This window comes from Poecilia reticulata, linkage group LG12 (genome assembly GCF_000633615.1).
Source record: "Poecilia reticulata strain Guanapo linkage group LG12, Guppy_female_1.0+MT, whole genome shotgun sequence".
NCBI classification, from domain to species: domain Eukaryota; kingdom Metazoa; phylum Chordata; class Actinopteri; order Cyprinodontiformes; family Poeciliidae; genus Poecilia; species Poecilia reticulata.
In genome coordinates, this window is record NC_024342.1 from 23,730,171 (window position 1) to 23,747,959 (window position 17,789).

General features: G+C 40.0%; 1 protein-coding gene across 1 annotated transcript in view; it reads right to left on the bottom strand.

Annotated features, from left to right (window-relative positions):
* Positions 1-17,789, bottom strand: part of rxraa (retinoid X receptor, alpha a) — a 109,338-nt gene that overhangs the window by 32,159 nt on the left and 59,390 nt on the right. The window contains exon 3 of the mRNA XM_017307673.1: positions 7,087-7,337. Coding sequence (XP_017163162.1) covers positions 7,087-7,337 — 251 coding nt within the window. The remainder of the gene's footprint in view (positions 1-7,086; positions 7,338-17,789) is intronic.

The following is a 17,789-nucleotide window of genomic DNA, read 5'->3' on the forward strand; positions in this document are numbered from 1 at the left end:
CTCCCCTAAACAATGACTTGAATGCTGTGTGCTAAGTGCAAGAAAACTGAACCATTACATTAACTGCAGAAAGGAGTATTGGGGGGAAAAATAATATTTTCGTCAGATTTTTATTTGCTACCTGCAAAGAGGTTTTGCGAAAAAAAAAAAAAAAAAATTCCAATATAAGGTTAATTGACATGAGAGACCCTTAATGGTTACTTAAGGAGCCCAAACAGAGTCCCTTTATGTGACATGGCGACCATGACATCATGCAGAGTGACCACAGTAGCCATCAAAACCTTAAGTAGTGGAATGGACTTCATGACTCCCATGCAGGAATAGACTGAGCTCCACTGGTTTAATTTTTTTGAATATTTTCTGTTTTTGTCTCCTAGCGACTCCCGTCTGAACACGTCGCCCCCGGAGCTGGAACATGACATCACCGCCGCCGCTCGTTTATAACTTATTAARCGCGCGTTCTGTTTTCTTGTAAAACATTTACACCTTTCTTCTGCATCAGTGTTTATGTTGCRTCCAAATCCAGAAACAGTAACGCTTTGTATGTATTTTCCTTTTTTTTAAATTTATTTTTTATTTTTTAAGGCAAACTGGGAAACTGAGAAACAACAGGGGCCCGTTGTTGGTTTAGGATCCTCGGGGAGATTTCAGAACCGAAGCGCAGAAGCCAAAGGGGTACTGGTTTWAGCCGCAAAATGGAAAGTTGGACCCTGCAGTGGTCTGATAATAAAGGTCTCCTTTTTCAGCAAAAGACAACAGCCAGACAACTCCTTCTATTGTAAGTGGAAGTGTGAAATGTGTTCCAACCCCAACACATAATCCCTTCCAGCTGCACAAAAAAAGTTGTGGCGTCTCTGATAGAGAAGGATGGTCTGTACTGTCGGTGTGTTGAACCCTGAGGACCAAACCGCTGAAGAGTCTGATCAGAAAGAGCCTTGTGGCYTGAGAAGCCTTAAAACCACATGCTAAAGATTGAATCCTGCAGATCGCCTCGTCCTTTACCTCCACAAACAAAGACCAGCCTTCTGAAAGCAAACCCACAGACCCTCCGTGCATTTTGAGTGACAGTAAAACTCAGTCAATATGTGGCCTCTTTGCAAAGAATATGTAGCTTCCTTTCTGATCTCCTTCATTAAAACCAAGGAGGCAACCAGAACGCAGTCATCAGCCATGAGAAACCTACAGGGTCCGTCCTGAAAAGTTAAAAAGGACAGCTCAGGACAGATGAGAAGCATGGCTGTTTAAGATGTAAGAACTGACTGGTGAAACAGGCTTTAGATGTGGTTTGGTTTTTGAAACATGCAAAACTACTGAAAGAACAGAACATTTAGTCATCCTGTCCACGCTTTCATCAAGCAGTTTTGTGGATATTTGATGTTACGCCTCACTAATTTTTATTATTACCATATTTAGGGGAAAATGAAGCAGGTTCCAGTAAGAAACTGAGTGTTTTACTGTGATTTTAAACCCTGTTACAKGTTTTTGTACTTGGACAAAAAAAGCACTTGATTGCGGTTCATGCTGAGAAGAACCTTCTTGAGGGCAGCGAGAAGTAAAGGAGGGACGCTGCACAGCGCAATATATGCCTGGTAAATCATCAAAATTAAAGTATATGCCTGTAAAATGTGTGTGGTTAGCAAAGGCAGGGCGGTTAAATACAGTAGAGGCTGAGCTGAGCAGTGACCTTGTTCCAGTTAAGTGCTCTTGAAAAAGGCTAGTCAGCCAAGTGTTAAGAGCAAGCGGCATACGCCGTCTGACTCAAATCACGTCTCATCAGAGGTGCCGCGCCTCACGGCCACAGGGCAACACYGCCGGTTTTAACCCCTGAGCCCGTCCAACTGCTGATCTCCACCCTGCTGCAGCAACAGTCAGAAGCAGAGAGAAGCAGCGTACGGCCGCGTCYGCGAGAAGTTTGATGGCCCCATTAAGAAATCCCGTTTTTAAACACTGCGTTCTTTTCCAGCAGCACTATTTGTACAGCTACTCCAAGACGAACATGTTGAGTCACAATTATTGTTGCGTCATTTTATCCATTTAATTGATTACCGTATTTTCCGCACCATAAGGCGCACCAAATTATAAGGCGCACCTTCAATGAATGGCCTATTTTAAATTTTTTTTTCATATATTTTCATAGAATAGACGCTACAGTAGAGGCTAGAGTTACGTTATGCATCCACTAGATGGAGCTGCACTAAACGGAATGTCAACAAAACAGTCCGACTCGGGTCGGCAAGGAGAGCCTTCTGCAACTGGGCCGGGGCGTGGCCGGACGATGGTCACCCTTCTCTGTTCGTGCACAGCATGTTCGTGGAGAACGTGGTGCTAARTGACCTGCAGACGATTATCAGGTCGGTAAGTTAGGCAGATAGGTCAGTCAAACTTTATTAACAAACCAGCGTTCTGACAACTATCCCAGCATGCACAGSACGCTTCTTCTTCTACGGGCGAAAATGAAGTCAGCGCCTGCTTACCGTAGTTGCTAGACCTGTTGTGGCTCAATATTGGTCCATATATAAGGTGCACCGGAAATTGAAGCTTTTGAGGAAATTGAAGGTTTTTAGGTGTGCCTTATAGTGTGGAAAATACGGTAGTTTTATAATTAAGTGGATACCTTTTTTTTTAACTTTGTACTGCCAGTTGTGCCTTACAGTTGAACACCTGTAAGGCACGGGGGCCACGCATCACTGCAAGGGGCTYAAAACAACCACTTGTTTCTGATACTTTTGGAGGAACAACTGATGTAGCTATAGGATATTTTCARGATTTCACTATTTTTTAGTCATGTTTAGTTAATTAAGGAAGTTTGCCAAATGTTAAAATTAAGACCAGTGACAGATGAAGCAAACAACACTGGTTATCTCCTGACACGGACATCAGGTTGTGGGTGGGGTATATCATTCACTTTTTGTCAAAGTGAATGAGTTAAAAGCAGGAAAAAGCGTGAAGATTTGAGTGAATTTGCTGAGAAACGAGTTGTGTTCTGTGGGGTGCTCCATGTCTGCAGAGGTCAGCAGCTATCAAAAGGTTTGGTCTGTCAAAGGAACATACATTCCTCTCAAATTCCTGAAGAGGCTAATGCTGCTTCTCATAGCAGTGCACTGTGTGTCAGGTCAATCTACCATAAAGSACTGATTGATGAAGCGTGTTGGCACTGGTTGACCTTGTGGCTGGTTCCTCTAGATTCCCCAGAGAACACCAGATTCTTGGTCATCACTCTGATCAAGGCCCTTCGTCTTTGATTACTTAGACTAGTCAGGCACTCAGTWCTAGGGATGATCTCAGTTATTGCAGCTAAACGTTCAAAGTTCCTGTTACAGAAGCTGAAAATAATAGTAATAAAAAAAAACACAGCAAAAGATCTGGAATAACATACCATTTAAGTCTCGTTTCTCAGAAACAGTTAGTTATAGCAACCTGTAACTTTAAATAAAGAGATTTACAAAATATATTTTGAACATTAACCATGCTGTTTTTTTATCYTGTTTTGTAGGGAATATCTTAAATATTCAAAAGAAAGTGAAGCTTGGGAGGTTGAAATCCCTCAGTGCAGTGATGCTTGACATGCTACTGGCTGGAGTTTGCAAACTAGCCAATCCAAAAGCATCTTTCATCTTCCTTGGTGATGATTGGCTGGTCCTCAAAGAGTGGAAATGAGGAAGACTGCAAATATTAGCTTCTGTTTTAATGCTAGTATAGTTTCCACTGTGCATGTTTATGCATGCTAAGGTATATTTGGTGTTTTAGACTGTTAAAATAATTAGTTATCAGAGCTTTTAAAGAGAGTCTTAGGTATTTGTGTATTTTAGCTATTTGTGGGTGGCAGCRACCTGTAACCCCACGCAGAGCGCGGGTACATTGCACATACATTTTGCATTTAAGCCTCAGGCAAACATCATTAGGAAGCCTTAATCCAATCCCCAAAAGTCGTAGATCGGATGTTTCGAATTTTCTTTTGCGTACCACTGAAGGGACATCGCACACGCCTCCATCAGGGATTCAAATGAGACAGATAAACAAATTCACCCSTTTCCAAAACACTTCTAACCTGAAAGCCTAAAGTGTGCTACTACAGTACACGAAGAGGAGCCCAAGCAAAAGTTCTGGGAATAAAAAGAAAAGAAGAATCAGGATGAGGAGGATGGGGAGAAGAACGGGAGCTTTCTAGCTATGAAAAATATMATCTGTTTTCATAAAGTGGCCCTAATCCCCTCCTAACTCTATTACATGTGGGACGCGTTCCTTATGAAGGTGCAGATGAGCTTGAAAACAGAGAGAGAGAGGGAGGAATCCTTAAATAGCAGCGCATTGTCGGGATTGTTTAACTCAATTATCAATAAACACAAAAAAGGTCTAGCGAATGCATTTTGTGGGGAGAAACAATTTTAATTTCAGATATGGGTCCAGACTGAAACTGGGACACTGGAAGCTTTGATGTCTTAATTGTGCATGTGTGAGTGTGAGTGTGTGTGTGTTGTTAATGCCAAGGAGCCTTTTTGATGGAACACAAGAGGCAGAGCAGGAAAAAATGGGAAAATTGAGACGATGTGACAAAAAAAAAAAAAGAAAGAAAGAAATAACGAAAAAGGCAAACGGGAGAAAAAAAAGCCCAGACAAAAAGAAAAAGACAGAGMGAGCCAGTGGGAGAAAGTGACATGGATGCTTTAGTAATAAAAGCACAGAGCTGAAGCTGGTGTTTTTGAATAGGCCTTGATTGGCTATGCCACGGGGTCAAAGCAGGGCCTCTGTGGAAAATTGTATAATGGTGTACGCGTCTGAGTGTGCAAGTCTTAAGGGCCTCTGATTTGCACTTATGGGATGTTTGAGTGCAGTTTGTAAGACATGAAACATGACCGGTTTGTCTGCCTGGTTTACAGGGCAGCTGTGTTGGCCTGTGATTTAGGAAAACCATAGTGGTGGCTGCTAAACATTGATCTTTCTGGTTTCGCAAGGTGTAATTAAACTCGAAACAAGCTAAAGGGGAGTATTTTAAGAAAACATGCTTATCTGGTGTGTTGCTTGAAAGCTAACCCCGGAAGAAATGTGGGTATTTTCCCCTGATCTTGACTTCTAACAATTTTTCCTTTTTGAAAAACCATGTTTTATCAGAAAATGTATCATTTAGAACAAAAGCGGTGAAATTGAAATGCGTTTTTGCCCATTTGTATAAGTGTTTGAAATGGGCTTATCTAAATCTGCTTTGAAAGAGGATTGCAGTATTTGAAGAATTTAGCAACTAAAAGTAAAATACTTAGCTGTACAAAACAATATTCCACTGTATTTTTCAGGAATCTAAGTTACATTTGATCACTTGTAACTCACAATACTAAATATTTAGAGCAGTTAAACCTGCACATTGAGTACATGTTTTATTGAAACAGGTTGAAAAACTTTTATATTTGTGAAAACACACAAAAAAGGAATTTTCCAGAAGTTTTCTAACTGGAACAACTTCACACGATTCCGCCACTATTTTCTTTTTCTTCCTTCCTCTTTTTTTTAATCATGTTTTAACAGCTTTATCCAATGTTCAGAAAACTAAACATAATAAATATCATAAATCTTTTCATGTCAATATGTGTTCTAATGYGAGCTAAAAGTTATTAAAAGCTAACACTGTTGAAAGCTCTGTAAAAATGTTAGTCTTTGCTTGGCTGGACCTGAACTATGAAGAGTCATCGTTCCCAAAATGTCTCAGTCACACTTATGTCAYACTCGAATTTAAAGACAACCAACCATTTGAAAGGAAAGCAAGGTTTACATAAGAAAATAACTAAACGAGCTGCTTTTGATTAGGTGGTTTTGGGTCACTTGTGCGGTCACCGTCACAGACTCCAGAAACACTAAATAAAAACGTCTCATAAACAGACTGGCTAAAACCAAACAAGTAATCCTGCTGCAATTTCCTAACCCGGCCTCATCCAACAGAGCTGCTCTGGTTCAAACCTTGTGCCGAAATTAGATCTGATTATTTCAGTTTCCAAAAAGTACAGATCTGTTGTACGAAGGGGTTGCTGTGTGGTTGTACATGAAGAAAAACTCGCTCCTAATGGTGTTTACATGAAGACAAACTGAAATGAGTCAAATTACAAACAACMTTAATTAGTGTTTATAGTAATAAAGCAAAATACAATTAGAGAGTAATGTTCTCCATTAACTGTAAATGACAATTTTCTAGGGCTAAAAAGGCTTAATAAATCCTGCACTTGCTATTCTGGTAAATGAGCTTCCATCATTCTCATCAGCATCTAGAGTGCTGTTGCAGGCATCCACTGCAGTGAGATGCTTAATATACATAATATGTTAGAGGTATGCAAAGTGGAAATTCATGACACAGCCAAAAAAATACTGCAGCAGTCGTCGATGTCTATCCCAACAATGAGCACAATGCCCCCAAATTCCTCCACCACTGAACTAAAACAATCCTTTTTAAACAAATGCCATAAAATGCCAAAATTGTGCCAAATACAAACCCAATAAAGATGAAGTAGGTGTGGATAGACGCAGTAACATTTATTCACCACAACGTATTCTTAAGAGTTTCGAGTTTAAACTGCCTCATAGATCGAAGTCTACATCACATTAACAAACAAACATTTTAACAGTTTGTAGCACTTCTATTATATAATGTAATAGTAATCCTTGAAGTATTTGATGTTTAATCTCAACAAAACAAAACCAAACATTTATGTGACAGACGAACGCAAAGTAGAGAAGGATTTGGAAAGACTACGACTTGTAGAGTTACTTTTCCTTGCATTGCAGCTGCGGCTGCAAATGTCCTGTGATATGTTTCTAACTAACTCAATGAATTGTTGAATTAATTAAACAATTCACGTTGTTTCAGAAGACAACTATGTCAAAAAGATGACAAACTGTGGTTGAATTAAATGCCGAATATTAGCAGAATTTGATTTTGTTTTGATGTATCAAATTAAAGCTGACTAAAAACATACACACACCACACTTTTTAGATCTTATCACAAAATCCCAATTAAGCTACACTGAAATTCRTGGTTACAATGTCGCACAATATGGGAAAAGTTCAAAGAGTATATTCGCAAAACACAGATTGTTTATGTCTACCTGAGGCCTCACCTGTGGGCTGATGCTGGGGCCGTAGCCCATGCCAGGTGAGTTCATGGAGTGCGGCCCCATGGGTGAGCTAATGACTGAGAAGGGTGAGGTGAGGCCGTTCATCGGTGAACTCAGGGTGCTGATGGGAGAATGGAGAGAGCCAGAGGGCCCCATGGAGGTGGGGCTCAGCAAAGAGGGATGCATTCCACGATGGGAAGTAGGAGAGCCTAAAGGTGAGGAGGTCACCTGTCCTGAAGAATCTGGTTGAAAAAAAAAACAAAAAAAGAGAGAAGGATGATATTAATGAACATCAAAGAATCAACAGCATTTTTGTTTTGAGGCTTCAAAAGCCCCGCAGCTCCATAAATGTATATTTTCCCATGAAACCTTAATGATCTGTTTTCAAGAGCACCCTCAGAAGATAATTACAGCTTTTCTTGACCACAGCTGTTAGCACCAAAAGTCTAGCACATCTGCTAAAGTGTGAAAGCAGGTGTCAAATCTGGGCACTGTCCAGGAAAAAACGGACAATTTAGCAAAAAAAAAGAATAAATAAAAAACACCTTCAACTATTTCAACAGGATTAGTTCAGAGAGGAAAAAAAGAGCTCACGCCAACACGAGGGCCAAATGGGGATTGGCGATGTCGAGACAGTCGCTCTGCTGCTCTCTCTGGTTCTGTCCCTCAAACTTCAAAAGTGCTTCCCTCAGGAATGCAGGAGGTCAGCATGCAGAATAAACCTACTGTATAATGCATGCGGCTGATGAGTGGGGTAGTAAACTTGAGAGAACGGAAAAAAAAACATGACCTTGCAAGCACAGCCCAGGAGGAAACCTGCAGCGGGGTTGTAAGTCACAGACGGCAATGAAGCTAAGGTCATGTACGCAAATGCTCATCTGACTTCAAAAACTAGACTTTTCTTTGACTTGGGCTTTACTGAGCTGTCATCACAGAGATCTAAGACAGACAGAAACATGAGCAAAGACACAGTGATGATGATGAGAGTTTTGAAACAAGGTTTGAATGTATGTTGATAGAAACGTTTTTCTCTTCTGCCCCTTTCGGTGCTGCGGTTTCCTGAACTACAATCTTTACTTCCATCCTCCATAAACCTTCTTAAAGCAATTTACTCATAATGTTAATCTTGCAGAACAATAAATGTATTTAAATTATTGATGTTTTGCTTAAATTTTTAGGTGTAATAACAATAAAATTTTATTTGAGACATCCAGATACATTGAGAAAGCTAATCTGAAAAAGCTGCTCACATGTGAAACATTTTATTCAATTAATTTAAATGACACCACGTTTAATTCTTATATTATTACACATAAGTCTTTTGATATGCATTTGACACTAGCATACACTAAATGATCAAAGCTACCAGATTATGTACGTGTGTGGCACTTAAACAGAACACATTTCCTCCAATAWGGCTCCAATKATCCAAATATTATTAATTAKTTTGTCTGCACTGATGAGGTTCAACTCACCTTCTTGAAGACATYAAGGCTGACAGCATGACCTATTTTCTGATTAATTTGATTYGCAATCATCTGGCCACTTTGAGTTTATAATAGAGAGCAATTTCTTCTTCAAATGGTCAGTAAAATCTTGTATATTAACCCAAAAGTRATACACCCCATCCAGATGCAGCAGAACACCRTGAATTCCACACCTTCAAMGTTRYTGCAGGACATAAGGTTTCAAMGATTCCTCATGTTCAGAACTACGTTAACAAGCTTTCTCAAWATGCAGGCAGATGTGGAGAGACGGTTAAACAGCTACTCACGAGAAAAATCTGAGTAATCTAAAACTGATAGTAGGAGATTTATAATGACCGTCGAATGTAACTGGCCAAGAAAGCTGCAGCTGCTGCATCTGTGTCATAAACATATGGGTAGCATTTCTATCATACTCACATGTGTAATAATTTAGTGGCTTCTCCAGCTCCACTCACCAGAACAAAAGAAAAAACAAAACAGTGGATCTATCCTATGTCTCCTGCCTGATCCGTGTGTCGTACGAAGATGAAAAAAAACATTCCTAATGGCTAACAACTGCTCCGCACATTCACAAATTAGTTCAGTCTCTAATYTCCAGACTGATACATCATGAACTTCTGTCCATCTGATTACTTTTTCTACTGTTTCTAGAACGTGCCACCCACATAATTCCTGAAAAACATTAAATAAATAAATAAAAAAGGCTCTTCCTGAACCAGCAATTCCCACAGCTGCTCCTCCAATTGGGTTTTAATTCAGGCAGATAAAGCGAGCCGTGGTATTAGGGTTGCCAATCCACCATTGTACGGCACAGCAGGAGATTGCGTGTGTGTGTGTGTGTGTGCGTGCGTGTGTGTGTGCGCATGTGCATGTGTGTGTGTGCGCATGTGTGTGTGTGTGTGATGAGCTGGGGAGTGGGAGGGCTTAACTGACAACAAGGCTCCACCTGAAGGGGGGATGACAGAGACGAGCTGGGAGGTAAAGCCGGATGCGTATGTCTCTTTCTCTTTCGTTCATCCTTTATGTTTTTCTTTTCTGTTTATTTCATTGATTAGAGAACTTTTCTGGGAGACATTATGTTACGATGTGATAAAATCTGGTGTGGATTATCCAGTTTGGTAAAACCTCCCAGTTCAGAAACCTTTCTCAAAGCAAAATATGCTTGCATGCTCTTGTGTGTGTGTGTGTGTGCTTTTGTCTTGTTAGATGGGTAAACGGTGTCGGATTACAGCTGGATATAAAGGACTCTGTCCTAATCCTTGCGAAACTACACATTTTTTCTGAATGAAACATTCAGTTATCCAGATATTTTTAGTTTAAATACAAAGTTTATTCTGGATTAATGTCAGAGCTACGTATATACAGTATATATAAATTATTATTTTTACAAAGGAAGGTTTAAAATATAGAACCGACATAAAAACAAGGATGGGATGGCTGCAATAATGGTGCAAAAATACAAATAGATGGATTGTAGGAAAAATGAACAAATAAGTAAATGGGTGGATGGAAGAAAAATAAACTTTCTTTGTACTACACTGGTACACCCTGGCAAATATTTTAAGGCATTTTCATAGACTTCCAGATGGCAAAGAAACCTTGAAGTTTATGATAATGAGCAAAAGAAAGGCAGAAAAGAGATGAAACTAGAACAGCATGTATAAAATAATCAAATACACAGGGGAAGTAAAGAAGTAAAGAATTCAGCGAGGGGCAGAACGTTATAGGACTGACAAACTGTTCGTTCCTGCCYTGTTATCGCGTCTCGCAGAGCTTACGACAGTCTCGAGAACTCAACGTTTCTGGCATCGGTTTGCTTCATTTCGCAAGCAGCATAAAGTAAACAAACGTTCAAAGATTAGATAAAAGCTGAAGCAAATTACTGAACACAGGCAGGGCAGATAAGACTGCAGTAAAAGCGTCTATAAATATGAGCGACATCTGCCCAAGTCCTACAAGTGTCAGAAAAAAAAAAAAAAAGCTGACTCAGGGTTTAATAGGAGCAGAAAAAGTCTTTGTCGCCTCTAGCTGCTGCCTGCCAATTGCTCCAAATTGCTTGGCACATTAAAGCAAAAGTGACAGCTACAAATAAGCAAATTAGGGCCCAATCTTCCTGGCAGGCAGAGACAAGAGCTCCCCTACTTATYGGCTCTCCTCTTCATTCAAGCATCTCCTGTTTCTAAACAATAGCTCCCTCCCTCTTGCCTTCCTTGCTCTTTTGTTCAGTTTTTTTTTTGGATGTGATTACATGGAGGGAAACTGCCAGTTCAAGCGCTGGCTCTCGCAGGCTTATGCGTTCAGAACGTGATAGATGGACGATGCAGATGAGAGCAGTTAGTGAGATGAAAAAGAGAAAGCGTTCCGCGCACAAACAGAATGGCGTGGCATTTCTTTCCTACGCCGGAAACAACTTGTTTACATTCTTCRGCCGGAGTGAAACTGATGCGATAGAGATTGATGACGACTTTCCAGAAAAATGACACTTGCACAAAGCTCCTCTGGTTTGTGTGGACTAAAACGGAAGGGATTGTCGTGACAYGGCACGGRTTTCACYGTAGAAACAAAAGAATGGCTGCAGGTCACGAGTCTAGCATAAATTCTCCTTTCTAGAAATATTTTGAGTTTTGCTTGTCTAAACATAGCCGATGGCTTTGATATGTTTTTGGTGGATGTTGCAATCCTATTTATGTTGTGAAATGCAGACAGCATGTGCTTTGCAAACTAGCCTTTGTGGCCACATGTGTGCTATATAGTTACCCCACAATGGCTGTGGTGGTTAGCTGTGAACAGCTAAAACCCACCATTCAAAAAAAGGCTTACAGCTGCATATTTTAATTGTTCAAACACCAACTATGCCTTAATATACATAAATACACACAGTGGAAACTATTTTACCGCTATCACAGAAGCTAATATCTACAATTTTCCTTATCTACAGACAGTCAGGAAAACAAAATGGCAGTCCAGGATTTGGAGCTACATTCCACAGAAACAATTATTATTGGCCATTACGAAAAAAAAAGTAAGAAAAAGTCTCATGTAAATGTTGGCACAAGCCAAAATGGCTAAACAACAAACATGTGGAACAAGATGCTCTAATGAGATAAGACCGAAACTGTTGCAAGACTTCAAATGATCAATTCTGATTGAAATGTGCAAAGAAGAATGGCTAACAACTGCAGTCTGTCGGTGGATTGCACTGATAGATCCTAAAAGCATCTATATGCATATCTATGCAGACACACTTTTAAGATTTATATTTGCAAATAAAAAAAAACTATTTTAAAAAATCCTTTCAGTTAGCAGTTAGCCACTACCTTTTGTTGGTCTATTACTCAAAATCCCAATGACATGCATTAAAAAAAACAGAAATTGTGAAACATTTGCACAGTTTCATAATAAAGATAATTAGTTAAGTTAGATTTTCCTGCTCAGTTGACCTCATCAGCACTAGAAAAAGAAAATAGATAATTGCTGCTCACAATAAAAGACAGACAGATTCTGCAGAACTCTGAAGAACCCAGGCTGAATTTTTTATCGAGCCCCATAAGCTGGAGTTGTCTTTCCCTTCAGCAAGGGAAAATGCATTATGAAGAGAAAGGATGCAAAAACCTTCAYACAATAGTCTGAACTACCCTAAAAGCAGCAGGAAAAAAAAGAGTGCGTATCTTTAGCCTGCTTTTACAAATGACAAATGCAGCTMATAACAGCTAAATCTTCACTTTGCTTCTGGTGACTCTGAGTTTCTTTTCTTAATAATAATAAAAAAAACAAACATTTATAACCTTGAGCAGATACAATTGTTTCTTGCTCGAAGGCCAACTTCTCTTCCTCTGTTATCCAACTACTTGTGGAACAGCAGCGATTAGGTGGAGCATATGTGGGACGCAGCAAAAAGAGAGAAAAAAAGGAAGACAAAGGGAGCAAGCTCACAAATCCCTGCAAATCACACTTTGCGTCCAGCTGCCATTCTGGAACTGAGGCGCTTAAATCTTGATCAGTGGAATTGACCCTCTATAGGCAGCGATCATAATGCTTCGCATTTTGTGTGATTGAGCCTGATGCATAGAGATTTAGGTTAATACCCCCCCCTCTGTCCAATCATCACATTCCTCTGAGACTCTGGGATTTTCACCCAAACGACACACATGCATACAAACATCCAGATGGGCTACATGAGGGTCCCCATACAGACAATTTGTTTTCTATACCTCCATGCAGAGCAGGGTTTCAGAGCACAAAAAGCGAGATATCAGCCAAAACAACATTTTATACACCGGGTTCGCTGCGCATCCGTACAGTACTGTAACAGCAAAAAACTAGCAGGAAGAAAACTTGATGAAAACCGCAATCTTTGTTTCAGTTACTGTTAATATTCACAGGGACATTTTAGGCGAGGCAGGTGAGTCACTTTTAGAAGCTTGCAGAGCAGAACAACGCAGCGCAGCACAGCCAGGATGAAACGTTAGTCATTAGCATTTCTCCGGATGTGTTCAGAGGAAGAAGAGAGAAGGAGGGAGGAGGAGAGGGGGGRAAAGATGCGGCTAAAAAACCCAAGAGATTCAGTTCGTTGCATAAAAAAAAAACGCTCAAAATAACACAATAGTCTGTGTAACAGCTTTATTTTCCAGAGTTTCTACTTCTACATCTGCATCACCATGACGACAGCAGGCTGATATTTCAATCTACCCGCTCGGTTGRTGCTTGCTTAAAAAATTAGACCAATATTCATCACCTTGCCATCGTCAGCATCCAACTATGTGCAGAGTCAACATGTTGTGTGTGCATATCCATGTGTGCTCATTACTGGTAACCGTCCGTCTACCGTTTTGCACAGCATAAACAGACTAATCTGGTCCTTTCAGTGGAGATAGAGAGCGTAAATATCTGAGTCTGAAGTGTTTACTCTGTGGACGTGGGAGTGTGGAGGGAGGAATGACGGGAAAAAGGCGAACGAAAGGCAACAGGTGACGTGGGGCGTGTTCATTAGGTGGAAGTGGAAAAAACAGGGCGAATATCTCGTCTTAAAAGATTGTGCAAATCACAAACGAATCAAGCGCACCATTTTAAAACGCCTGCCTACTAGTGTGTTGGCCCTTCTTCTTGCTGCCAAAACAGGCCTGACCTATTGAAGCATGAACTCTACTGTATATGCCAACAAGCTGCAAGGTTAGAAAAGAAAACATCTATTTTTATTTTATTTTTTAATTTAGATGTTGCAGTAATTAAGGGAAACAGAAATCAGATGTAAGCAGCATCAGTAAGTCAGAACTTTACTGAATTAGAAGTGATCTGATTACTGCATCTGTAAATGGAAATATTTGTGTTTTTCTCAACTTGTTGGTAGAAAAAGCATTTACAGATATGTTGAGCAGTGTCGTTTTTTTAATTTAGACTGATCAAAAATCATTAATTTGATTTATCCTTTTTCAAATGTAAAATTGTAACTGTCTACAAGACTCCTAGGTAAAAAAACATTATTGCACTTTAAATAATGTCAATAAAAAACATCTCTAAATATATCTACTTCCTGGCGCAAATTTGTTTGATGAATAAAAAAAGATAATATTTGATCAATAAAATTACAGCCATGTTAATTTTCCTCCTCAGCGCCGGCCCACATTTATGCACAATGAGCTTTGTGATGATTCAGTAAACAGAGGGGAAATGAAAAAGGTCATTCAATAAATAATAATGACAGTTTTACTTCCTGTTTACACAAGTAAATGGCAATTTGAATCAATGGAAAGTGGAATTAACTCTGTTTCAGAAAGAGTTTGATACAGATCGTACCCCCCCACCCCCCACACATCCTGCTTTTTTGTAAGCATTTCATTTCTAAGTGAAAATAAAAGACAATACAGAACATGTGAAACCTRAACAGAGGGAGAGAAATTATGATGCAAATCGATGCATAGAGGAACGTTCGCGGGACGAGGGGATAATAATGAGGCTTAAATGAATTTATATGTAAGTCTTGGTGGAAACAAGGCTTTATGTTGTTGTCTCTGCTTTAAYACTCCATAAAAGAAAGAAAAAACAGCCTTCAAGTACAAGTCTTCCTATTTACATCAAATCCTCATTACAGTCAGAGAGGATTAAGAAAAGTGCAMAAAGCCAGGTGGTGATGGAGGTTGTAGGCGTTACTGTAATTCTTCCCATGAGGAGATTTGATCAGGCACATCTTCCTGACAGCTCTAATCAAAAGTACCAAAGCCCCTTCAGGGTATCTGTCGCCGCCCCTATCTGCTGCCACCGTGAGCCGACTTGTAGACTAATAGAAAGAATGTGCGAGCAAACACATACAAAAGCCTTAATGTTGGATAAAAGATGGAAAAGAACCCAAACAGGCCACCCATCATTTCACAGTAGGTGGGCCACTAACAGCCATCATTTGATACACTGTGTTGATATAACCCGATTCTTTTTGCCTGCTGAAACAACTGCCCTCATTAAAGACTTAATTCTTYCCCTCCCACTGCTTTTTCTTTTACATTTTTCTGTCTCTTGTGGGCTTCCCCTCCTCTCTCTCTCCATTTCATTTCCCTGCTTGCAGGCGGATGAAAGTGTCAGCCCCTGAGCCGTGCCTGTGCCCTCCGTGACTCTTAAGTGTCTGAACAGGCCATGGAGCCACGGCTCGCCGTGGCGCGGCGCCAGCTAAGCCAAAGATTACTGGCACTATTGCTAACTGTGAACTCGGCTGCCAACACTCTGATCTGTTGATATGGCCTAATTGTTCTCTTTAGCTCAGAGGTGATACACAAACTCTCCCTGGGTGCTCTGAGTCTCAGTCTGCACCGGATTATGGATAAAGCAACAAAAGATCTGGCTGAGCAAATTTTGCTTTGCCAGAAAGACAAACATTACGAGGGTGATCATTCATGCATGCATTCAAGCTATGTTTGAATTTTCTTTCGTAATTTCCTTCAAAAATGAAACGTATTATGGGTTACGTCTTGATTCATCAGGTTTCTCCCATAACCTGGACTGAAATACACAGTCAAGGGAAAACTAAAGCACATATCTGTTGCTTTTCTTAGGATTTAAGAGCAAAAGCGTCAAGTTTCATAATGAAATGTAATTAAAAGTGTCTTTAGAMGAAGGTGTTGAGGCAAATTGTTGGTCTGGAGGATACAGGTATGCWGAAACACAATGCCAGGATGGTGAGACATCAACAGAAATCCAGGAGAAGCGACTCCTGCTGAAGCCATTAATCTGGAAAGAGTTCTAAGGTCATTCTGTGTAAATCCAAAGTATCTCATTGTGAAAAACGTGATTCAAGTGAAGCACTTTTAAAAACATTCCTTCCAAAGAACGGACATCCCCATAATCTCCAGCTCTGAGCTTTAGTTTCMGAGGAAAATTCAATGCATTTTTTTTTTGTAGCTAAAGGATCAGGGCACTTTACAGTCATGGACTTGTATACTAAATTATTGTATTCATGGATAAAGCTTAAATTTAGGCTTAGGGATGTGTCATGTTCTCTTCAAAGCACACCGATGACAATAGACTGGTTTATTAGCACAGAAAACATGCACCTTTTCATGCTAGAGAGTGAGATCGTACGTCATGTGATGAATCTAACATAGCCGAGAGACCAACCTGTGAGTGGACAAAAAGAGAGGGGAATGCAGGATATGGATGAAAGACAGCCAACATGGTCAAATTATTACACTAGCTGTGCTTTGGTCAGCAGCTAATGTCCTGTGCAGTAACGCACAATGCAATGTGATCAAAGAGGTGGCGAGAAGCCAAAATTAGCAGCCCAACYGGTGGAGCAGCTGTCAGCGCAAGAAGATTATGTCGCAATTCTTCTTCTAAAGAAACCTGTGAGAAGACGGCATAGATTAGGGAGCAAGTGAACATTTTGTTCTGAAAACAAAATGAGAAGCAGGGAATATGAGACGTGGAAATGGGATCAAAGGATCTGACAGGGGCTAAATTGTGATGGCAACCGCGGTTGCGTTGATGCATCAGGGGAACGAGAGCTCCTACGATGCCTTTCTGCAGCCAGAAGGACAAAACAAAGAGCATCAGAACTGGACCATGGAGCAAAACTGAAGRAGGTGGCCTAAACAAAGTAATAGCATTTTGTGTGCAGCCGAACAGAAAGATGCAGAGTGATGCGTTTGGGAATGTTGTATGAAATCTTGGGTCTTACAGATTCTGCACTACCTAACTAGGAATTATTGCAGATCATGTACAATCTTTTGTCCCACACAYCCTACACCCTGGTTAGTGTKGCCTCTGTCAGCATCAACATTTACAAGAATGGTTCCAAATTCCCCAGATCTTAATCCAATCCAACATCTGRGACAAATGCAATCAATGKAAGTCCCCCCTTACAATTTTACATCTTAGTGTCTGATACCACATCTCAGCTTCAGGGATCCAACAATGTATTTTTTGACAGCTAAAAGGGCAGCAGAGGATCACAATGATCCCAATGTTACACCCAATTTATATACAGTCTTAAAATAATAATAATAATAATAATAATAATAATAATAATAATAATAATAATAATAATAATAATAATAATAATAAATGCATGTATATATATATTTTGTAACTGGAACTGCAAGGCTGCAAGGAAGAGCTGCTACTTCATCAAGCTTCCGATTTGCTTGAGCTCAGACACGGAAATCACAACACAGGCCCTTATCTGCTGTGTTCATTGCCAAAACACACTTGAAAGCACACAGCCGAGCCTAAACATAAAGAGATAATAACATGAGCGAAAAACACAACCTTGAGTCCTTTGAGCAAGAGCGAGAGGCAATCTCATTTCTGCTTTGGATTACTTTCACACTCTAATGCTGCCAGATAGTTTTGAGTTTGCCAGAATAATATTTCAATAGGCGACGGGGATGCACTCCCTGTTTTAAGCACACATTAAATTAATTAGCAAAACAACAACTTTGTGAAGGAGAAATATTACTACAGAAACACTTGTCCTCTTTTGAGTATGTGTTTTCAGAGTTAGGATTCTTTTAGAGATTAGCTACTGTACGTATGTCAATTATTGAAATGGAAACTAAATCATTGYTGCCCTCTGGTAACAACACAATGAGGAATCTACCACTTAACCCACAGTTAAGAGACTGTGGTTATTTGGCCACTTTTGTTTGTACAAAACAAGCCGTGAAAAACATTAAAATGTCTAAAGTCATAAACAGCCTTAAAATCTCCAAGTACCACAGCTTA